Source organism: Tamandua tetradactyla, chromosome 5 (assembly GCF_023851605.1).
Source record: "Tamandua tetradactyla isolate mTamTet1 chromosome 5, mTamTet1.pri, whole genome shotgun sequence".
Classification (NCBI taxonomy): Eukaryota; Metazoa; Chordata; class Mammalia; order Pilosa; family Myrmecophagidae; genus Tamandua; species Tamandua tetradactyla.
Window position 1 is genome coordinate 112,892,279 of NC_135331.1, and position 24,916 is coordinate 112,917,194.

The 24,916-nt window shown below is 37.3% G+C and overlaps 1 protein-coding gene across 17 annotated transcripts in view; it reads left to right on the forward strand.

Annotated features, from left to right (window-relative positions):
• Positions 1-24,916, forward strand: part of MLIP (muscular LMNA interacting protein) — a 285,799-nt gene that overhangs the window by 110,099 nt on the left and 150,784 nt on the right. For 4 of the 17 annotated variants that reach the window (XR_013176178.1, XM_077162106.1, XM_077162105.1 and 1 more), the window contains exon 1: positions 9,107-9,258. The exons of 7 other annotated variants lie outside the window; for them this stretch is intronic. Coding sequence is in view for 9 of the 10 variants with exons in the window: in XM_077162106.1 (XP_077018221.1) it covers positions 9,166-9,258 (93 nt within the window). In the remaining variant the exon portion in view is untranslated. Of the gene's footprint in view, positions 1-9,104; positions 9,259-24,916 lie in introns of those variants that run through there. 6 more of the 17 variants (XM_077162099.1, XM_077162109.1, XM_077162111.1 and 3 more) reach the window with 3 other exon arrangements.

A 24,916-nucleotide genomic window follows, 5' to 3' on the forward strand; every position in this document is an offset into this window, starting at 1 on the left:
GGGAATAGTTTCCTGTTCTTTCTGTAGTTCCTCCAGGTGAGCAGTTAAGTTTCAATTTTTGTTCTTTCTATTTAATATAAGCATTTATGGCAATAAATTTCCCACTCAGCATTGCCTTTGCCATATTCCATAAGTTCTCATTCATTTGTATTTTCATTCATGCATCTCCAGATATTTACTGAATTCCTTTGCAATTTCTTCTTTGACCCACTGATTGTTTAAGAGTGTGTTGTTATTTACTCTCCATATATTTGTGAACATTCTGGTTCTTTGGTGGTTATTGATTTCCAGCTTCATTCCATTGTGATCAGAGAAACCTTTTTGAAAAATTTCAATATTTCAAAGTTTATTAAGACCTGTTTTGTCACAAGCCCCAGCTTGTGTTCTATCCTGTAGAATGTTCCATGAGCACTACAGAAAAATGTTTATCCTGGTGTTCTGGGTGTAACTATCTATCTATCTATATATCTTAGGTCTAATTCACTTATTAGATTGTTTAGATTCTCTATTTCCTTATTGATCCTACATGATTGCTTTATCTATAGAAGAGAGTGGTGTATTGAAATCTCCAACTATTATTGTTGAAAAATCTTTTGCACCCTTCAGTTTTACCAGTGTTTACTTAATGTACTTTGGAGTTCCTTGATTGGGCACATAAACATTTATGACTGTTATTTCTTCTTGGTGAATTTCCCCTTTTATTAATATGTTGTGTTTTTCCTTGTTTCTTATGACATCTTTGCATTTGAAGTCTATTTTGTCTGATTTTAGTATAGCTATTCATATTTTCTTTTGGTTAAAGCTTGAGTGGAATATCATCTTCAATCTTCTCATTTTCAGTCTCTTTGTATCATTGGGTCTAAGATGAGTCTCTTGTAAATAGCATATAGATGGATCATATTTTTAAATCCATCCTGCCAATCTGTATCTTTTAATTGGTTGGTTTAGTCCATTAACATTTAAAGTTATTACTGTAAAGGCAGTTCTTGAATCCACCATCTTATCTTTTTTCAGTCAACAGAACTCCTGTTAGTATTTCTTGCAGGGCAGGTCTCTTCTTAACAAATTCCCTCAGCACTTGTGTGTCTGTGAAAATTTTAATCTCTCCCTCACTTTTGGAAGACAAGTTTCCTGGATAAAGAATTCTTGGCTGGAAATTTTTCTCTTTCATAATCTTAAATATATCAACCACTGCCTTCTTACCTCCATGATGCCTGTTGAGTAGTCTGAACTTAGTCTTATGTGGCTTTCCTTGTATGTGGTGAATCACTTTTCTCTTGATGCTTTCAGGACTCTGTGCTTCTCTTCAGCATTTGACAGTCTGATTAGTCTTTGTCTTGGAGTGGGTCTATTTGGATTTATCCTATTTAGGGTTCTTTGGAATTCTTTGATTTGCATGTTTACATCATATGAAAGAGTTGGGTGGTTTTCCTAAATTATCTCCTCAAATAATCTTTCTAGCCCTTCTTCTTTTGGGACACAATTGTTCTTATATTTGTTTCATGTTATCATCATTTCCTTGAGATCCAATTCAAATTTTTTCCATCTTTTTTGCCATTTGTTCTTTTGTGCAGTTGAATTCAATTGTCCTATCCTCTAGTTGGCTTATTCTTTACTTTGACCCTTCAAATCTGTTGTGTGTATCTAGTATATATTTTAATTTGAAATACAGTGTCTTTCATTTTTGTCAGATCTGCTATTTTTTTTATTTATTCTTTCAACTTCTGCTTTATGCTCTTCTAGTGTCTTGTTATTGTACTTTATGTCTTTAGCCATCCCAGTGAACTTATTTAGGAGGTGTGTATGAATATCTTTAGTTGGTTGTTTTGAATTCTGTGGGTCCTGTGGTGCTTTAATTTGGTCATCTGGTCATATTTTCTTGCATCTTCATGTGTTGCTTGATTTTCTGTCGACTTTGTGGCATTTGATTATCTTGATAAGGTGGTTTTGAAGACTAATTTTGCTCATTTGTCTAAGATTTTGTAGTTGCTTGGATCTGCATTGAAGATCTCTTTTTCTACTTGGTTTGTTAGTAATTCCCTGCCAAAGCAAAGGCTGGATCTCATGTAGGAGGTGCAACTTTAAGTGAAGATCTGTTGAAATCTAGGCTAGAAGGCAGTGTGCACCTTCGTGGATAATCTTCTGGTGGGCATGATGAATCTCGTGATTCTCAAACTCCTACATAGAATGACCTTGGTAGTATTTCAACTACCCCTGCCTAAATCCAGCATGAGAGTGCCTGGAAATGTGGCACAACTCACTTCCTTGTCCCTGGCCCTACACTTGTGCACACCATGAGCACTCCAGGTCTCCGTGGAAAAAGGATATAGGTAGCAGGACCCAGAGAACCTCGTTCATTGGCCAGTTTTCAAATTGGCTCTGCTCTGTGTCTTCCCCTTTTCCTGAGGGGAAGGCTCCCAGTCTACACCAAAACCAGGTGCCCACAGTGGCCTGCCTCAGGGTGGGGGTTAGGCATTTTGCCCCAGCAGTAAGGTCTCTGTGTGTAGTTAAACCAAGTTTGTTGCTTTCTGGGTTCCCCATGGGAGCTTCTGGTTATGGAGCTGAGAGGGAAGATCTCCCAAGCTGGTATAAAGGTAGGGGTGTGGAAGCACATTGCTCCTTTGGCACCCATTTCTGCCTGAGCATTGCAGCCCACCCCAGGTGCAGCCATGATTGAATAAACTCCCCCCATCCTCTCAATTATAATTTCTTCACTTTTTTGTCCAGGTCCTACATATATAATGTAGAAGTCCCTCTTTTATCACTTATACTGTGGAACCACTGTCCCAGTCATTTTTCTGTCTCTTCTCTACTTGTTCCATGGTATAGGGGTGAACTCAGGCTATCTTATTCCACCATCTTCCTGGAAGTTTAAAAACAGCTATTTTTTTTTATGTGGTAGTAATAGTGACAAAGTGGCTAAGGATTATTATGCTGACAGTGTTAGTAATAATAATAATCATTTATGATGATAATGATGATGATGATGATGATGATGATAATGATGATAGAGCTTTTCTTTGGCGTCCAACTTTAAAATCTTTTAGCCCATTATGGAAACTATCCTCCTGTTACCCAGATATCTTACACTTGTGGTTTTTCCTAGGACCATTTTACCAAAATTAATTCTCAGAGAAAGATCTGAAACTTGCTGCTAGATTCAAGGAAGGAGGCTCTAGATGTTTTTAGGTTTAATCAGCAGGTGTGGGGAGATATTTTGAGAAGACAGTTTGACCTTCTCATTGTCCATTTTTGTATAAAGTTGCTCTCTCATCTTTTCATAATTATTTTTTCAGTTTGGACAACCACTTTGAAAATAATTTTAAAGTATTCACCAGGGGGTTCTGCTTTTTTCCTATGCTTGCTATATTAGGGTTCACAGAGACACAGAGACACAGAATTGACAGGGCAGACACACTAAATATTCAGAGATTTATTATAGGCATTGGCTCATGTGGTGACCAAAGGGATGACAAATCTGAATTCAGTAAAGCAGGTTGCAAGTTGAAAACTTGATGAAGGTGAAGTTGAATCCCCTAGGAGAAACCGTCTGTCTGAAGTAGATATAGAAACTTTTTCTGACTGCTGGAATCTTCAGTTCTTCCCTTAAGGTTCACCAACTGATTGGATTAGGAGACAGCTCTCATTGCTGAAGATCAGCTCCTTTGTTGACCATAAATGTAATTAGGAATGGACCCAATCAACTGACTGATGATTTAAACCCACAAAATGCCTTCAGAATAACAATCAACCAGTGCTTGCTTAATCAAACAACTGTACCTCATAACTAGACAAACTTAAGCCTCACACTCACAGTCAGAAGTGATCCAAGGACTTTACCCATATAGGGCTCTGTGGTGAGTCTGTGTCATTTTCTGGGACCCCTCATGTGTTCTCAGAGAGATATGTTTGCATTGCTTGGACAGTAGTTTGAGGTTTACAAACTCAGAAAAGGATGAGGCATTTCCTGTTTTGTAATCCTAATATCTTGGATAGTAAGTAGGTCTCCTACAAATTGCATACTTTTGCTATGTCTACGTCTAAAAAGTAACCCTTAATCTTGCCACCCATGGACCCCAAATGCATCTCAAAGTAAATGAGACCCACTCAGAAACTTATCTGTTTCTTCTTTCAGTTATAAATTCACAAATAGGATCTGTTTCTTCTTTTAAACTGGTTTCCCTAGCAACTAAGCCACTCTTATATGATCAGAGCATTTTGTCACTTTTGAAGTTTGACTCTCTAGCTCAGGGGGATGAAGAAAACAACATTAACACACAAATATTTCAAAAACATTCAAGTGGTGACTTATAAATAGAAACTACATTTTAGTTGACTTTTCTGTAGATTGTGTGATGGTCACCATCACAACCCCCACCCACAGCCAGAAGATAGCCATCTCTTTAAGTAGCTTTGAGAAACAGAACAGATGGGATTGATTCTTACAGTGCCTAAATTACCATAAAAATATATTCTGGGAAGCAGCGGGTAGATGGAGAAATAGGAAGATTTGCAGGAGGCAGCCACACAAAGTGAACTTACCTTGTGATTGCTCAGTCTTGCTCATCTCTAGGCTAAAATAAACGTATTAGTCATGATGACAAAGGTACTTCATGGGGCACAGACTTTTTCTGCCTATACTAATCAAGGACCAGGATAAAGTGAGAGGAAGGGTGTATTGTTAATCCTCAGATGGCTTTTAATTTACTATTATTATTTAACTCTGGTGACTTTTTCCTCTGTTGCTGCCCTACTTACCAATGACCAGAGTCAAAAACTCATCCAATTCTCAGTCTCTTTCATCTCCATAATCCTATTTCAGTTCCTTCTATAACTAGAACACAAGTAGGGTGGACAGAGTAGATGAGGAAGGGAAAACTAAACAGAAAAGTTGTCTTATTTCTTATGTCATTTCCTACTGACCTCTCCACAAAGAGGAGAGATGATTGATGAATTCTCCATAACCTAATTGGGTTCTAAAAGACCCCAAGGGAACTTACAGTGAAAAAGAAATGGGACATATAAGAGCAGAAACAAGAACAGTACAACCCTACTCAAAGTTTTCTCATAATGAATTTGCTCTCATGATCTCAAGGTGAATGGCAGGTGTGCTAGCTTCTTAAGGCCGATGTGCCAAAGTGTCAAAAATTGCGTGGCTTAAAACAGAAGTTTATTGTCATAGTTCTAGAAACTTGAAGTCTGAATCAAGCTGTTGTCAGGGCCCTGACCCCTCTGAAGTCTGTAGGGTTCTGATGGTAACTTGCTGGCAATCCATGGCTTTCCTTGGCTTATAGTATAATTCAATCTCTACCTCCTCCATATGGCTCTCTTCTCTCTCTGTTTATCTCCAGATTTCCTCTTCTTATAAGAAGAATCATACTGGTTAAGGCCTACCCCAATCCAATTTGGCCTCATCCTAACTAGTAACATCCTCAAAGACCTTATTTCCAAATAGTATCACATTCTTGAGACTGGGGTGATGCAATTCAATCCACAACAGCAAGTTTTCTTCTTCGGAGCTCTTCTCCAAGAGTACAAAGTAAATAAGCCAAATGAGCAGCCCTCTCCCACAAGCTTGGGCTTCAGTTGGAGTGTGTCTGGAGACCCTGGAAGCAGCTAGCTTGGTGTTAGGAGATATATGGAGTTAAATGAAAACGGAATTTTCCTCACAACAAGGAACTTAAATCTTGTACAAGGTGAATGTCAATTCCAGAAAGTAGAAGGTAAATGTTTTGAAGATATATATTTTTTTAAATAAGAAATTCATACTTTTTTTTCCAGGGGCAAAACATAAGTGTGTTCATTTCATGAACTTTCTGCAGATTATATTTCTTAGGTCAGGCATAGAATATGTTTTAATGTAGTATTCTGTAAATGCTTATCAAATGCCCATTGTATGTTTAATATTACACTTGGTGTTATAGAAAGAGAAGCAGGGAATGCTAAAATTTAGTGTGCTAAACTGTGATACCCAGATCCCTCTTCAAAAAAGATCTTGCTGCAGAATTGAGGGGAATATGGTTGGTAGGCAGCCTACAACTTTTAACATCAGGTTCTGTCTCATCTGCTCAGAGCTGCTTTGCTGGCCTCACACCTCCCAAGGGTAGCCCATACCACATTACTGAGAGACAGAGGTGAAGGCTTAACCACTTTGGCTGCATATAGGATGCTCTTACACGTAATACTCACTTCAGACCTCCCTACCTAATCAACCCAGGCTCTGTCGGGTCTTCATCACAGTTCAGATCCTGCCTCTGCTCAATCCTGTTTCTGTCCCATTCTCAAAGCTATTGATCTCTCATAAGCATCCTGCACTGGGGTCTGTTTTGAGACAGCCCAACCTTTAACACCTGGTTATGAAGGATTTTACAAATAATTCAGAGGAAAAGACTATTCTATTTGGATCATTGATAAATGATCCAAAAGTGAGACAGAATATAAATTCTGCAGGTGTTCAATGAGAGGGAAAGAGCTGAAAATCAGAGATGGTTTATTGGTAGTTCTGAACCTTTTTCGTTGAACAGATCCAAGGTATGTGAGGGTGAGGTGCTCCAAGTAGAGTAGCCTAAGCCAAAGCAAGATATGACTGTGAAGAAACTGTCTTATCTTAGTTCTCCAGGACTACTGTGACAATTACTACATATGGGTTGGCTTGAACAACAGAAATTGATTGTCTTCCAGTTTTGGAGGCTAGAAATCCAAAATTAAGGACTTGACAGGCCATACTTTCTTCCAGAGCCTATAGATTCTGGTTCTGGTCTCACAACATTCCTTGTGGATCCTTGTCGGTAGATGCATCTCAGCTTCTATTACATGGTATGTCTCTTTCCTTCTCTGGTTTTTCCTTTGGTGTCCTTCTTCTCCTGTTCAGTCTTCTCCTTGCAAGGTCTCCAGTCAAAATGGATTGAAGACCACCCTTATTAAGTTTGGCATCACCTTAACTGGGAAATGTTCAAAGATCCTAATTGCAAATGGGTTCATACCCCCAGGACAACATATTAGTGCTTGAACATGCCTTTTGTGGGGGATATGATTCAAAATCTAACATGGCCTAACTAGAAGAAGAGTGCATATTGGGGAAGGTTAAAAATTAAATTGTTAATTCAGTTAAGATTAAATCTGAGTGAGTACAAGAGAGAAAATCCCAAGATAGGTATTTACTTGTATCTCACAGTAAAAGAAAAAAATGTTTGGAAGTTGTCAGTCCTAACTTGGTTTGGTGGCTCCTCCTGTCAGCTTGTCATTCTGCCATCTGTGGGTTAAACCCCTTATTTTCAGGGTCCAATATGGCTGCTAGAGCTCCAGCTATCACATCTAGATTCTAGATAGTAGAAAATGGAGGATGAGATGAAGAAGGGCATGCCCCACTACTTTAAGGGGATTTACTACCAATTATATCTCATTGGCTACAGCTTATTCCAATGACCACACCTACTAGGAAGGGAGGCTGGTGAATACAATCTTTAAACTGGGTGGCATGCATGCAGCTGAAATTAGGGGGTTTTATTACAATTGAAGAATATATTACTGTATTTTTTTTTCAAATTATGGATAAAAGTGAGACAAGAAAATAAAATGGCTTAAATTTGGTGTCTTGAAAATGATAATGGCAATAAAACTTTTCTAGAAATTATAGAGGAGAGTTCTTTTATATATGTGTGTGTGAAATAACAATTGATTTTGGACATAATCAATTGGAGGATAATATAAATAACAATCGATTCTTGAGTGCTTTCTGTGTTCTAGATACAATGACAAATACTTTGTCTGTTGTATTACTTAATGAAGTCTATGAGTTAGGTCTAATAATTGATCTGTTACAGATGAGGAAATTGGGATTTGTGAGAAATTAAGGAAATGAGCAAAGGCACACAGCTTGTCATTGGTAGGGCGAGTACTGAAACCCATGTTTGTGAGACTCCAAATCCCAGCTACATACACTAGGGTACTCCTTTTAAACCCAGCCAGTGACACCTCAAAGAGGAGAGCATGGAGCTCAGGAAAAAAGACAGAAGGGAAAGTATACTCTGAGGGCCAGCCAGCTCTCAGGTATGATGAAACCTTGAGAGGAGAGGATAACGGTAAGGAAGGAGAGAACTCAGTCAAAGGAAAGAGGAGGATGCTAAATGCTGAATCTTTAAGGGTCTTTTGGAGGTGGAGAAGGAGAGGAGGCATTGGAGAAGAACCAAGGGGGCAGGGAGGTGTCAGAGTGGACCAGAAGAAAGACTTTCTTGAAGATGAAAGGGTCCAGAAAAACGATTTGAGCAGTAAGAGATCATTCATTGTTTATCCTTAAGAGTGCTGAATTGTGGGAATAGGTGGAGTAAGATCAGAAATGATGGATGAACTGCTTAAAACAAATAATCCTATTGTTAGTAATGGATGGTAATAACAGCTAACGTTTACTGAATGCTTCATGTGTGTTAGGCACTCCTCCAAGGGTTATGTGTACGAATTCCTATAACCACAATGCTTTAAGGTAGCTACTCTTTTTATCTCCATTTTGTAGATGAAAAAATTGAGGCAGTGAGAGGTTAAGTAATCTGTCCAAGGTCGTGCAGTTATTGAGTGGCAGAGCTGGGATTCAAGTCCAAGCAGTCTGGCTGCTGAGCTCATAGTTAGTATTCTAGAAAGGTCAAACTTTTAAAAAGTAATGAATCTGCAAAGGTCTACAGATTTTTCTCTGAGATAAAATCTCAGATTCATTTTCAGAACGTGTGCTATAGAAAATGTCAAAGGTACTTAGTGATCATCCATTCTTCTGTCCCTAAAAAACATTTTGAAGAGGGATCAGTTTTGTTTTGTTTATTCCAATGGATGTTTCTAAAGGGAAAATAACTCTTTTTTTATACATATATAATTAAAGGGAAGTTTGCAATCCTGAAGGAAAGTACGTAACATTTTTACTGGTAAGCTTATTGAGAGAATTGCAGTGATACATTTTGGACCTTAGTAAATGTCTCTGGAAAGAAAGAAAACATTCTGTCTTTATGGCAAAACATTTTAATAATTGTGCACTGGAACAATGATTTCTTGTGTCTCAAAATTCCTTTATGCCTACAGACTGCTCAACTGAATGTCATTAGAACCTCTAGAACTTATTTTCGCATAGTTTAAAGGTTCACCCATCTCCTACACAGTCACATGTTGATTTGAGAAAAAAATATGTATATAGCTACACACAATATAGTACAGGCAGCATATTGGAATCTAAGATTACAGATTGCTGCCCTGCTCAGCGTCCCTAACCCTTTTCAGGTAACCAGATTTATTAATATTGATAGGCACTTTCAAAAGACTGAGAAGTGTTTTTTTTTTTTGGCTTTTATCCCGTCTTTCTGACTTCTTCAATTTTCTTATTCCTAAAATGGGGAAGTTTCAAAATTTTATAAGCTATAAAATTTAGATGCCTACCTTCCTCAAAATAGCTTTTGCATTGACTGACACAAGGTATTTAAAACTCCTGGCATTCAGTAGTATACAATAAATGGTCATTTTTGTTTTGATTTTGTTGTTTCAGTGAAAAGATTTCTTGAGAGCACAAAGGAAGGCGCCTTCCATTTGAGGAAAAAGGAGCTGAAAAAGTTTTATTGCTGAAATGGTGCTTGACTTGAGTTCTTAAACATAAGTAGATTTACTCTGACAGGTAGAAACTAGAGAAGTACATTCTGGGCCAAGGGAAAAGCATAAAAAAAAATCAGGAAGCATTTGGGGAACTTCAAGAAATTCATTGCTAGAAAAATATGGCGTACAATGGAGGAAATGGCAGGAGGTACTTCTGACAGGTGTCAAAAGCATGAGTTGCTTATAGCCTTATAGTTTTAGATTTTCTTATCTAAATACGAAATGTTGTAAGGCTTTCAGAACCAATGCTTTCTTCTTAGGATTCAGCGGCCCTTGATTTTGTGCTAGATGTAGTAGAGTTCACTGCATCCTATGTGCACCCATTGTTTGGTTCTTAGGAAGTAATTTTATTTTAGCAACTTTGAAATATCAGTATTTTTAGCAGAGACCAAGAGCTGTTTAGAGCAGCTTCCTGAGAAACCAACTGATGTGTTCTTCAAGTCAGTTTGCATGACCTGTGCCTTCATTTCTGTGTAGTAGAAATGTAGTCTTTTGTTTTTATTAGTAAATGATGTGCTTTTAACCTAACACCATATACACTAGTTAAGTGTTGAAGGTTGACAATAGGACCATATTTGGTAACTAGTAGCTTGTTTGAGATTTTCGCATTGACCATTAAAAGGTAGTTGATTACTAGGATATTTAATAAAGTTTTGTATTTCTCTTTAAAATATTCTTATAATATTTCCACCAGGAGCAGTATAGTTAGGTTTTGAATAAAGTAGTTATGTGATATTAAAAGTAAAGATTTCTTGAAAAGTATTTATGCTTAGAATTTGGAAGTGATAAGAATAGGCAGATCTGAAGGGAACAGGTTTGCCTTTCTGTGTAGACTTATCAATCAACAAAATCCTAAGTATAGAATTTTGTAATCCACAGGGATGGAATAGCATAAATACAAAGGCAAGAAAAAAATCATTATAGTCAAGCAGGAAAGAAATAAATAAAAATACTGTTTTTAAAGAAGAGAACTTTGGAAACCAATACTTTTTATATTTAGTAATAATAATTTTAAGATATTTAAAAATCATGATTGTACCACTGGCATGTTATTGGTTTTAGATATATACTTAATGTTAGATTGCTAGTTACTTTGGATAGTTCAGTACTATATACACCATAGAGCAAAGAATCTTTGTTGACAGCTTATCATATTGGGAAGACCCCATGTAAAATTTTATTTAATTCTCACAAAATCCCTAAATTCTGGATGATCTAGGCTCTTTATGGAAATGAGACATCTTCATTGTGCATTTTAAATAGTCTATTTTAACCTTTGGGAAAATTTGATAAGTAAGTAAAATGCTTTTTCAGGTAAGAGAGTTCCTCTTTCAGCTTCTTTTATGATGGACAAAATACTTTTAAAGAGTCTGCTATTTTATTAACCTGAAATGTTTCTCTCTTCCATTCTATGTATTATTTCATCATAAACTGAGAAGAAAATAAAGAGAAATGTTTCCTTATATTATCTTCTATATTGCTTCTTAAATACCTTTGAAATGGCAACCATTTCTTGAAAGCTTTCTATTATCTTATGTGATTGGTTAGAGAAGAGTCAGGTAAATTAGGGTTGTAGCTATTGCCTTAGGATTCACGGGGTAAGTGCTGGGGAAAAATGCCTTACCCTTCATTTTCTGTTCTTTTCGTTTGACTATTATAACTTTCTTTTCTTACCTCTTATTTTCTCTAGGTAGGGAAGGCATACATTAATTAATTAATTCAACAAATATTAAACATCTACTCAATGTTAAACACCAGAGACAGTGGTGATTCACAAAAGCATAATTAATCCTCGTCTCCATGGGGCTTAGTGGCTGTGGAAGACTGCACAGCATTGGTCCCAGATATCGTCTGTCCTGTGTGGATACATTGGCTCATTGCAGCCATCAACTTGTCTTTTTTTTTTTCCTGCCCCTGGATAAAATTTACTAAAGGCAAAAACCTAAAATTCAAAAGGAAAGACAATCCCAACATTCTATGATCTGCCTGCAAATCTTCACCCACTCAATTAACCTTTTACAAATGCATATACATCTTCATTCTAAGCAAACTTTCAGTCTAAATAGTGATTGATTCTGGAGGATATGGAGGAAATGTTAGATCCATGAACTTGTCACTGATTGTGTAACTCTTGATGAATCAGGTTTTTAGTGATGTGAGCATGAGTCACAGGTCTAATAAAGGATGATGGTAGACAAGGGTCAAGATGCTTAAAATCTGCCTCCCCTTTTCACATTGCAATGAAACCATCAAGGGAAGGAAAAGGAGGAAACCACGCGAGAACACAGGGTAATCTAATACTCGTATCATTAGAGATTTTTGTTAAATCTCATACATTTCGCCTATCCTAAATAGAAAGTTATACTAACATTTAATTTGGTGCCTATTATGTCCTGAGCTGCACAGGAGGGGTCTTATATGTCATCCACCCAAAAAGATTTAATTTAATTTAATTTTCACATCCATACCATAACGTTTTAATTCTTTTATTATGCCCATTTTATAGCTGAAGAAACTAAAGCTAGTTTAAGCAACTTGTTTAAGATAATCAGTTAGTAACAGGTAGGTCTGTTATTTAAATATGGTTCTGACCCCAAGTATAGCTACAGTTTGAGGACGAATACTGGAGGTTTGGCAAAAGTGTCCAACACAGCCCAATTCTCCTAGGGAGGAACAATGCGATGTTAAAACAAAATCCTCGCTGACTACAGCATTGTAATGTACCCCATACTACCACATTTCTTATCATTTTATAAAAGTGAGTATTCCTAAGATAAGGCTAGCTGAAGCAGTGAGCAAAGGAGAGGCAACATGAACCTGGGTTCAGCTAGGCAGACCTGAGCTCACATCCAATTGCATCACAAACTGGTCCAGCAAGTTGTTAATATGTTCCATTTTCCTAGGTCTGTAAAGGGCCTAGTAACTCTCTTGCTGAATAGTGAGGAATGAAAAGAGACAGCTATGTTAAGTATAAAGAACAATTTCACATAAAAATTGCTAAATGGTGTTTGTGAGGATTCTATATAGGATGAAGTCTGTTCTCAGGATGAGTGGGTGAGGTGTTCGAGGTAGCCAGGGCTGCCAAGAGTGGAAGGAGCGATCCAGACAGGAGATGAGTTTTTCCTATATCTCTTCATATGCTCTGTCCCCTCACATGCTGCTTTGATGCTGGTTCCTTGTATATACTCCTAAAATATCCACTGGCTGTTCCACAGCTTTGGAATTCAGTGTGGGATGCTATTTTTATATGTGCTGAATTGATAAAGCAACAAAATTATAGCACTCTTAAAGAAGTTATCATATCACCCTTAAAAAGAGTTAAACCACTTTTATTTGTCTATAGACCCCAACACTGCATGTTCCTTGAAGACAGAAATCCCTCTTATCCTCTCAGAATCCTGCACCCATGCAGCATGAATGCATGCAATCATTCATTTATTTCATAAACATTTTTTACCTCCCTCCTATGTGGCAGGCACTAATCTAGACGTTGGGGATACAGCAGGAACAAAACAGAGACATTTCCTGTCCTCCCAGTGCTTACACTCAAATTGTAAAGAAATCTCTACATAATTATATAATTTTAATAGCAGCAAATGCTATGAAGAAGTACAAAGTACTAACAGAATGCACAACAGGAGGTTGTATCCAGCCATGGAATTGGGGAAAACTTCTTTTAAGTAGTGATTTTATAAGTATACTGTGTGCCAGAATTTGTGTTACCTTTATGATGCGAATGAAAAGGAGTCATCATGGAATCACTGAGTTTCTCAGGAGAGTGAAGGGGAGTGAACTGGGGAGAGGGTTGCTGAGCGCATCCCAGGTGTAGGGCATCAGTCATGCATCTTGCGCTGTTTCTTAAAAGATAGCACAGCGCTCCCGGCTTAGTCTCGCCACCTTTAACCTATACCCATATTCCATATATGAGGAGGGGGAAAGAATTGTTATTGAACACATGCATGTTTCAGGATTCAAATATAGCAAATTATATAACACTATTTTAACCCTTACAACAGTATTGAGCTAGTGTTATCTTCATGTTGCAAGTAAGTAAGCTTATTATTTCTTGATTCACTCAAAATAGTTCCATTTTATAGTGTCCCCCATTCCAGATGTCCTGATTTGTATGGAAATTCTATGGTCATAAATAAATAAAGCTCAAACAGATTGAGCTATCTACCTTGGGTCACACAGCTGGTGGCATTCCATACCTAAAGCCCATGTTCTTTCTACTCTATTGTGAATGCAATCAGTTCTATTCCTGCATTGCTCTCTATTTTATTCTTCCAATCAAGGCTAGATAGCTTGAGACAAAACTGACGAAAACTGGCTTTTTACTTCTGCCTTCATGAATTCCTTTTGTCATTAAAAAAAATGAAAATAAATATGGGTTAAGATCAGATATAAAAGATCTACAATAAGTAGTTGTCCTTTTCTTTATATACGTCTTTACACTTATATTTAGCCTACTTTTATGTTGCTCAAGGATGAGGAAGCTAATATAAAATGTGATTGCTACTGAAATTCGAGATGTAACTCAAATGACAAAACATGGGTTATTTTTGCTCTTTTCTATGACATGATATCCCCAGGCTGGGTGGTTTATGACTTGTCATGGTGAGCAGAGTGTGAATATAAAGTGCTTAAAGCTATTAAAAAAAGATCAATTAAACTCCTTTATATTTGAACTATTTTAATAATACTTTTCAAACTCAAGTTTTTTTTTTAATATTTTCAGGATGAAAACATATATAATTTTTTCCATATGGAATATGATGAAGACAAAAAAATTACCCCTTAACCCTCCCTCTCATTGACACTAGTATTTCAATCTACCCATTTGATTTTAGTACTTATTCCCCCTATCATTAATTTATTTTTATCCATATTTTTTATTCATCTGTCCATATCCTGGATAAAAGGAGTATCAGACACAAATTTTTCACAATCACACAGTCACATTTTGAAAGTTATATTTTTATACGAACAATTTCAGGAATCAAGGCTACTGGAACACAGCTCAACTGTTTCAGGTACTTCTCTCCAGCCACTCCAATAGCACCATAAACTAAAAAGGGATATCTATATAATGCATGAGAATAACCTCCAGGATAACCTTTCGACTCTGAAATCTCTCAGTCACTGAAAATTTATCTTGTCTCATTTCTTTCTTCCCCCTTTTGGTCAAGAAGGCTTTCTCAATCCCATGATGCCAGGTCCCAGCTCATCCCCTGGAGTCAGGTCCCACATTGCCAAGGAGATTTTCACCCCTGGGAGTCATGTCTTATGTAAGGGGGAGGGCAATGAGTTTACCTGCTGAGTTGGCTTAGAGAGAGAGAGGCCACACCTGAGCAAAAAAAGAGGTTCTCTGGGGGGTGACTCTTAGGCATCATTATCAGTAGGCTTAGCCTATTCTTTTCAGGAATAAGTTTCATAGGGCCAACCCCCAAGATCAATGGCTCAGTCTATTGATTTGGTTGTTCCCACTGCTTGCAAGAATATCAGAAATTCTCCAGATGGGTTAGTTGAATATTTCCTCCTTTCTCCCCAGTCCCCCAAGGGAACTTTGTAAATGCTTCTTTATTCCCTGACTAAATTACTCTGGGATATATTGAGGCATCACAGTAACATGGACAAACTAAGATCTCACCCCCTATTCAAGATTCTGTGTACTTATGGTGTTCAACTAAACTGACCATACAAATTTAAATTAGATAATGTACTAACCAAAATAAAAGTTTTGCACCAAATAGACATCTCTCTTTGGTCTCACAGAGAAGTTGAAGTTTTAAAATGTGGGCGATATCATCCTTTACCCTGTATTTGGATCTAGCACAGTCCTATGCTACTCAGCTTTTTACATATCTCTAGTCAAAGTCTGATCCCTTTTTCAACTTTTAAACAGTTCCTGTATGGGGTACTGCTGACTTTCATAGCTGATGAAGACTTTTTGAGAAGGCATTCTTCATATGGAAACGTATCAGGAATAGAAATAGGATTTTTGCTTCCTTTTTCCTCTTTTTAAAACAAAAGTGCATTTAAGTTATACTGAACTAACAGTTACATTGGAAATGAATACTCTTTTGCCATCTCCCTTTATGAAATTATTATATGAACTATGAAGATGCTGGCATTATTCTATCAACTTAAAAACATTATTTTAGGAAATATATTGCATATCAAAATTTAAGCTTCCTTTATGATGAACTAGAAATGATTCACTGTGGGAATCTCTGAGCATTTCTATTAAATAATACACTTTATCTCCAACTGTTTCCCTCCAATCTCTATTTGTAACTCTTTGGACCTGTTTCAAGGTATTATGAGCAATTTGTTATCCACTTATTCAATTTATATTCTTAGTGTGTCTGAATGGGTTATTCATGAAGTGGTGGCACAACTGGGTTTCTAGTCAGTATACCTGGAATTTCTATCACAGCTTCTTCCTTTATTTACAACTCCACTGATGTGCATCTCTCTCATTATGTTCTCTCTCTATCCCAGTTCATGAATAGCATTTCATTTAATAACTTTATGGAAAATCCCTTTTTAAATTGGAAGTTACCTCTATTATTTAAATATAAACTATTTAAACATGTAGTAAATAAAATGAAAGATACCACCAGGATTTAGAAAATATTAACAATTTGCCATGTTTGCTTCAATAGGAAAGAAGTCAAGTCTATTTTTAACGAATTTTTAAAAGTCATGTGTATATTTCCCCACTGAAACATTCCTTTCTGACCAAACTGCCTTCTTTTTATCAGATATTATAGCAGAATGAAAATCTCTAAGACCACTCAGTTCAGCAAATGGGATGATAGTGTGCAAACAAAGAGTTCCGGGGCCAAATAAATGTAAGGAACTATGGGCTAAATAGAGCCTAAGACCTCTTGACCATGAGACTCCTAAAAATGCAAATATGGAATACACACATTCCTACATTTATTTGACTGTAGAAACTCTCACTATACAACCTGGAAGGCTGGTATTCTAAAGAAGGTGTATTAGGTAACAATGATATAAAACCCTATTTTATAGACAGACTTCCCTGAGTAGTGATTCACCCAAGATCTTTTTTTAATGGAAAAACTGAAACTAGAACCCATTTATCTGCTTCTGATCAATTAGATGATTGGACATTCCATGGTTCTGAGGATCCTATTGTCTCTTCCTTGTTTTATTTATGCGTAGGAGTTGTACATAGTGTCTTTGGTTACTGCTATCTTGCTACTTTCTTTAGTCTCAGAGAAACCCCATGAGATCTGTTCTAGTGGAACTGAGAAACTTGAGATGTTTGGACCAATTCTGTTTTCTTCTGAAAATCAATTCAAGGTCATCAAAACTGTTATCCTTTTCATTAGAAGTAAATAAGTTTAAAAGATGCCCATGAGTAAAGACATCACCATCAGATAAGTTCATTGAACAAGTATTTATGGAATGGTTATTCCATGCCAGGCACTATTGTAGGTGCTAGGAAGATAGTATTGATCAAAACAAAAGGTTTGCCTTCATGGAATTTAAAATCCAATGATGGGGGTACACGAGTGGTTCAGTGGTAGAATGCGTGCTTACCATGATGGGGTATTCGATATACCCAGGTATTCGATTCCTGGCCTATGCACCCCACCCCCTACCCCTGCCAAAAAAATAAAACATCCAATGATGGAAAATAGATAGCAAATAAGCATCAGAGGTTGGTAAGTGCTCTGGAAAAAAAAAAAAACATAGATTAAGGGGAATAGAGAGTGCAGGCAAGGGACCAGGGTTATGGTTACAATTTCATGTAGTGTGGTAAGGGAAATTTTACTGTTAAAATAACATTTGAGGAGTCCATCTCTTGAGGAAGTGAAGTTTCGGTAACAAGCTTGGGAAAAAACATTCCAGCAATTGGGTTTAGCATTTCCAGGAACATACAAAGGTCAGTGTGGTAAGAGATGAGTAAGTAGGGGGAGAGTGGTAGGGACCAGATCTTGTTGGGCTGGTTAGGCCATTAAAAGGAATATGGTTTTTACTCTGGGTGACAAGGAAAAAATTGTTCAAGGATTTTGAGTAGAGAAGTGGCGTCGTCTGACTTCTGTTTGAAAAGGCTCAATATTCCTACCATGTGGAAAATAATGACAGGGAGATGTGACGGATTGGTTTCCCCTGGAAACAGATACTGAGACAGACATTAGCATGCGGGGAGTGTATTAGGGAGTGATCTTAGGAGCAGCACCTGTGGGAGATAGGAAGGAAGCAGGGTAAGGCAAGGGAGAATGCAATGCATTCTCAACAAAAGGCTTAAATGGAATTGCCCTTTAGAGTTGTCCCAAACTGGAGTCTTTGTACAGATGCATCTACTAGCCATAGATGCAGGTCACCCCTCAGAAGGGGTGATTTATTCAGCTGAAAGCAACTACTGGAGAGGACTGAGAGTAGAGTGCTGCTATGGTACCCTCAGCAGCTGGGGATTAAGTCCTTCAGTTGTGAAGAGGAAAATGCATTGCTTATCAGAGCATCCTTTACAGGAGGCAAAGTAAAAGTAGGGGGAGTTGTTAGGAAGCAATAATTCAAATGGAAGACTATGGCAGAATTGACTACTAGGGTATTAGAAGTAGAGGTAGTGAGACATGTTCATATTCTGGATATTGTTGAAGGAAGAGCCCATAGGATTTTTTGATGTATTAATGAAGAATTATGAGAAACCAAGAAAAATCAATAGAAGTGCACAAATTTTGGCCCAAGCAACTAGACATATGTAGATGATATATGTTGAGATGGGGACAGTTTTAGGAGGTAGGGAACAGTTTAGGAGAAGTAATTCCGTTCTGGATGTATAAAGTTTTAGATGTCAATGAGATATTCAAGTGTAGATAGTAGTTGGATATATGAGTGTATTGTTCAGGGGATAAGTCCAAGCTAGGGATATAAATTTGGGACTCACTGGCTTGTAAATGGTATATAAGGCTATGGAACCAAATAAAATGACATATGGAGTGACTCCTGGATTACTGCAAGTTTTAGGGTCAGATGACCCAAAGTAGACTGAAAGGAGCATCCAAGGAATAAGAAGAGGACCAAGAAATGGTGTACCTGAAACCAAATGGGGAAAGTCATTCAAAAGACAAAAAGTGATCCAAAAATGCATTCCTGATGGATAAGTGTTTCTCATTATTGTCTATGTTCCTTTGCCAGTTCTACCACATTTAAGTCTTATTAATTTCTTTGGAATATCCAATTATGTCAAAGAAACAGACTCAGTTGGTAGATAACCTTCAATACCTTGAAACTTCTGGTTTAGTCTAGTTAAGGAAGGCTGCTGATATCCTTTTTAATTGGAAGAATAATTCGAGGATAAGAGACTCTACAAGCAGTAATAGAAGTATAAGCCAGAGTCAAATACAGATGAGTATCAATTTATGCTGTGACAGAATGTCATGCACCTTGGTAAGATATCAGAGTTCACTTTATTTATTTATTTATTTTTGGCATGGGCAGGCTGCAGGAACCGAACCCAGATCTCTGGCATGGCCGGCAAGAATTCTGCCACTGAGCCACTGTTGCACCGCCCTCAGGATTCACTTTAAATATCTTACACCCAATTCTGAGTCTGTGAATTGGATTATCAATTTTGGGATTCCTGGATTCATTCACTATCCAGGAGATGGATCCAACCTCCTGGTGACTCCCACCTTCAAAGGGAAAAGATGGCTGAGGGCTGAAGCAGACTGAAAAGTGTCCCCAGATCAGTCACCAGAAGTAGAATAGCATCTCTGCTGAAATTAAGAGTGAAAAATATCTCTGGGAAGCATGGGAGGGGTAGAGTGGGCATAGCCTGGTGCCCCTGGAGGGTGGGAGGTAAATCAGGGGTGATAAGGTTATAAGGAGAGGGTGGGGTTAGCCGGCTGAGTGTAATTGCTGAATCAATGCATTGATGTTTCTTTTGTTCTCTTGGAGTGTCTGGGAAGTGGGAACGTGGGATTGTGGAGTTGTGGACTAGCTCAGGCTCTGTGATCTGTTCTATAGCTAGTTGTTTTTGTGTTCTGTTGTTTTTCACAGAAAAGAGAAAAAAGTGATGATTGAAATACATATGTATATATATATATATTCCTTTTGGCCTCCGATGTTCTGGAGCAGCTAGAAGGAAGAATCTGACATGATGGTATGGTGGCCCATGACAAACTCTGGGATCTATCTTGTGACTGCTTGTTGAAGAGTGCTTTGAAAACTATTGGTTTTTTCTTTCTTTGCTTTGTATATATGCTGTATTGTACAATGAAAAAAGTTGAAAAAAAATGACAGGAAAAAATCTACTGGGGAAAGCCTGAGACTACTACCCATGCAGTTTTCACTCAGGTGGCTACCTTTCACCCTTGCCTAGCTCATTCATCACTAGCATCGTTTGTGAAGGTATCACATTCATGAGGCTGTAAGACATATTGAGAAAGGGTTCAGATCTTTTTCTTGATGTCTCTCAGAGCTTATAACTCTGCCTGGTGCTCAGCCCATGTTTATGAAGATAAATAGGGTTTTTAATACCTTATTTTATTTATCAGGCATGAGGCTTAAGGACAGACAAATTGATGTCTGAATAGCCTTGGCAGCAAGATCTGTTTGATCACTTACATATTTTTTGGCAGACTTTTGAGGACTAATCTATTTTTTTTCTCAAATTTGTTTTCCATGCCAGAAACAGAGATTATTTGTTCTATATCATTTATTTTTAAAGCAATATTTTAAGAGTCTTCAGGCTCAAAGGTATTGCAGTGATGTCTGTTTTGCTGTAAATTTTAACAGACCTTATTTTCTTTTGGAAAAATATTATTCAAAAGAGCAGTTCGTGTTCCTTAGTGGGAGAGAGAGCATTAAAGAAGTTTGTATTCATAAAATGCTTAAGGTTCTTGGGCAGACCCCAGTAAAGATGACTTCTTGTCCATAGGAAAAGTGTTTATAATTGGAGCATAGACTCTCGTTTTCTCTCCCCATCATCCAGTTTAAGTAACTAACACGCTGTTTCATCATCCAAGACTGGGGCCTGTTGTTTTCATTGGCTGCCATCACTTTCTATTCAGATGAGAATGCTTTCTATATAAATTGTCCTAAATAGGTATATTTGAAGCTGTGTGTTGTTACTAACCAGAGGGCTGAAGCATGCTGTCACAAGGCATAGATATTATGCACTTTGTTTAAGTTCAAAATGATGATTTCTCCTATCAATGTAAGGAATAATTGAACACCAATAATTACTAATTATTAATTATTAACAAAGGAAAGAAAATTATTGGGAGGAAGTGGCCCATAAAACAAAATAGCGAAATAATAGATTAACTGATTTTTCAGTAAAATGATTTAAGGAAGAATTTGAATAAGGCAAAAGGAAGGGGCTGAAGTATTTCCTCTGCCAAATTTGATTCTATGAACCCGAGGGGGAATGAAGGAATGTGATAGAGAAAATCTTCATAATTGTTTGAATCCATATAGAATAAACAGATTGAGCATTTGAAAAAGAACTGTCATTCCCCACTTAGGGAACCACACCCTAGAACTCTGAGAGAAGAATGATCTTTAATATTTATTAATGCTACCCCTTGATAGTTTGATTCTTATGTTTTTATACATATACACACATCCCTATTTCCCAATGAATAAAGTTAAAATACTTTAATTCCAGACTTTTGATGATCTAGACTTATTCAGCTTTTCTGGCCTTATTTGCCTTTATTCTCATTTATGTTATTTACCAGGAGCAAGATATATGGAGTGTTTGTCTAGACAAGGCTAAGGCTTTACAGGCTGACTTCAATTGTAATCTTCACAAACACCCTTTGAAATAAATACTATTATTACCCACATTTCCCAAGTGAGGTGACTGAGTTTTTGAAACATTCAAGAAACCACCCGAGGTCCCTCAGCCAGTGAGTGGCAGGGTAGTGGCCTAATCCAGGGTAGTCTGACTCCAGTCCCATGCTTGCAGCCACCCGGGCACCTTACCACTCTCGCTGCTGTGACAGGTGCCTCTGCTCAAATTCTTCTCTCTGCCTGAAACAGGTGCTATTCTGTCCCAGCATCATAGGCCAGTGCTCACCCATCCTTCTAAGTATAGCCCCAAAGCCACTGGCTCCATGCATTACTCAGGTGTCGATGGTATCATCACCCTTGGATATGCCTCTAAGGTTTTGCCACTCAAAGCACCAAAGCTCAGTAGCATGGGTAACAGCCGGAAGTTTGTTGCAAATGCAGACTCTGAAGCGCTACCCTAGACCTGCCGAATCAGAGTTTGCATTTTAACAAAATCCCCCAAGTTGTTTGTATGTGCAATAAAGTTTGAAGAGGACTGTGATATGTTTTATTTTCCTTTTGCTTTATAGCTCTTATTTATATACCTAGGTTTATATTCTCAATTAGGCTATAATCTCTTTGAGGACAGGTAGGGCATTAGAGTCTCCTTTGAGTAGCCATAATATACATGGCTTCAAGGTGGCACTTTTTTAGGGCTGTACTATTTCTATAGTATTTCTATTCAGAAATGTAATCATTTTCTAGTTCGTAATGTATGGTGTTATTTGGAGTAGTTTCATTTTTGACAATTATTTCACTTACAGTGTTTCTACAAATTCAGGATTTTGATAATGTTGGAGATTGTTAAGAGACATAATCTAGGTCCCTAAAATAGAAACTTCCTCCCCAAAGCCTTTGGTCTATACTGAGCTCTGGGGACACATCTTTCATAGCCAAAATCCAAATATAAATATCACAGAGTTAGAGAAAAATCAATACTTAGGAAGTATAAAAATAGAAAATACTTAAAGCTGAAGACTCCAACCCATTTCACGTGTGAAGTTATGAGTTTGGTTTGTCTTTAATCAGGACACTCACTGTCTTTCAGGAACCTTGGAATGGATTTTTTTTTGACAAAAATCTAATTGCAAGCTTTATTTCAGAACTAATTTTGTTAAGTAGCTTACCTTCAGTCACTACAGATGCTCTTTTGTTATTACTTGCTATTTATATGCCGTGGACTGATAAAATTATTGATTTTTTAGAAACGATCATTGTATTTTATAGACTTGATTTAAGAACAGTGTTTTAATGTAGTTGCACCTCTAAATGCTCTCCGTGAGTGTGACCAACTGATCATAGAGATTGGCAGACATGGGGGCCTCTCATTGCTGCACAATCTGGCTTCTTTTTTCCTTTCACAGAATATATAATTGGAATACTTGCATGAAAAGAAAAGAGGGCAAACACATATAGGTGGATTTTTTTCTTTTAACTTTTGATTCCACTTCAGCAGTCAATATGACCTCTCATGAAGCTCTGAATCTAAAAATTATCTGAACATAAATCTGCTCTTTGGAGCTGATGAAATTCTTCCATTTAGGGAGGATTCCACTTTACCTCGTTTTAGAATTCCTTTTTTTTTCCATGTGAGTGTATGTGTGTGTGTGTTTTAGTGAGAGGCTCCCTTCCCACCTCAGTCATTGGTTTGCTCACTTCCTTATGTGATGAATCAATGCTTCCAGATCAGGGGCTTCCGAGTGACTGCGGGAACAATTACTTCCAAATGAACCAGTGCATCTTAGCAGGGAGCATTCAGACCACACCCCAGGTAAAAGGAAGTCTTTCCTTAATGTTTTCAATAACTTATAAGGGCAGTGCACTATGCTGGTGCTGTTTGCTGCAAGAGGGTTTAAAGGAGAGCTGCCTGGGTGTAGCTACATTTGGCTGTGTGGCAAAATGTAATGTTATCTAGCAGTTAGTGGAAAGGGTGAGCTGATAAAGACAAAACAATTGCTTACTGGGCAACTAAAGAAAACGGTCAGTACTGCCCTTGGCTTAGTGTTAATGTTAAGACACCGTGAAATGTTTCATCTTAACAAGAGCTAGTGACCATCTGTGAGTGTGGGTGTCAACGTCAGAAGGGAGAGAACTTTTAGGGAAATTTATGAAAGGAAGGCAGTACAGCCGAAAACTGAGCAGAAGTAGAATTAGCTTTCGTGACATGGGGGAAAAAATCAACATCCCAAATTATTATTAGTCTGTCTGGTGAAAAAGTGACAGTCTCAGAGGTTTCAAGCATGTCAAACTATATTTAGGGCAATATTTTAATCCTTTCAACTCTAATTTCTATTATGAATATAGCGTTCAAAGGATAGGAACTAAAATGTTTAAGCAGCATTGACAACTGAAAGTGTTAATTGGCATTTAACATGTGCAATGCTATTAACATGCATCTGTTTCTGCTTTGTGTGGAAAATGAGTTTTCATCACCATAGCAATTCATTTCTGGGCTCCATTGGAACTTGGCCACAGTATGCGGTGAAACAGCAAGTATTTTTTTTTTTCTTTTCTGAACAAGGGATTCAACAGTGTACTTGCTAATAAGCGACTCTTCTTCTAAATGCTCACATAGTCTGGCTAGTGAAATCCCAAATTGTTCTCTAACTGCAATTCTGTGCAAACGAACATTAGATCCTTAGTAAGATAAGAGGATGCTAGGTAGAGACTGAAAAATGTCCCATGGTAACACTGTACTGTTGTCTTAAAACTGAATACCAAACTACTGCCCTTTTTGTGGTTGCTTTTCTGAAGCTATGTGTGTGGGTAGGAAATTATCCCTGATCTTTTTCTCTAACAATAACCTAGGAAGAAGAATAAGTCTTTTGTTCTGTTAGATTTTCTTTTAATTTGTTTAATTCTTGATCGACATCATGTATTGGTCCAACTAAAATTGGAAATTGTTCTCTTGCACTAGTGATGAAATTTTTTGCAGATATGGATGTTTCTGCATGAAAATACAATAATAAAGCAGAAGGAATTAATTTTACTTCTAGTTGCCTCAATCATCAACATGTAGTTATGCTTAGAAATTCAGTTGTTATAAAAGTACCTCTTAGTCATTGGAGCATCAGTTTTCATCCTTAATTAGTTCCCATTTTATTCACTGAAGTTATAGCTATTCGCCTCTAAAAAGTCTATGGTTTGTGCTGTATCGATGGTGGAGATCTACTGTGTTTTAGTGATCTATGTAGAACTGAATTGGAGAAGTAAATGGTAGTCGTTTATGTTTTAGAAGACAAAGACAGTTACTGTTAATAAAGGTTACATAAATTTAATAACCACAGGAGACTCATATTGAAGTTCTTTTTATATCAGCATTTAAATTTCCACTGAATGGACCCAAGACAGACCTACAGTCATCATATGGAGAGATGTGGGCAGGCCTATAGAACCTGAGGCCAAGATCAGAATTTTATCTCTTGCTCCCTGACTCCTAAAAGTAATTTTTCTTCCCTAGTTAAATGATATC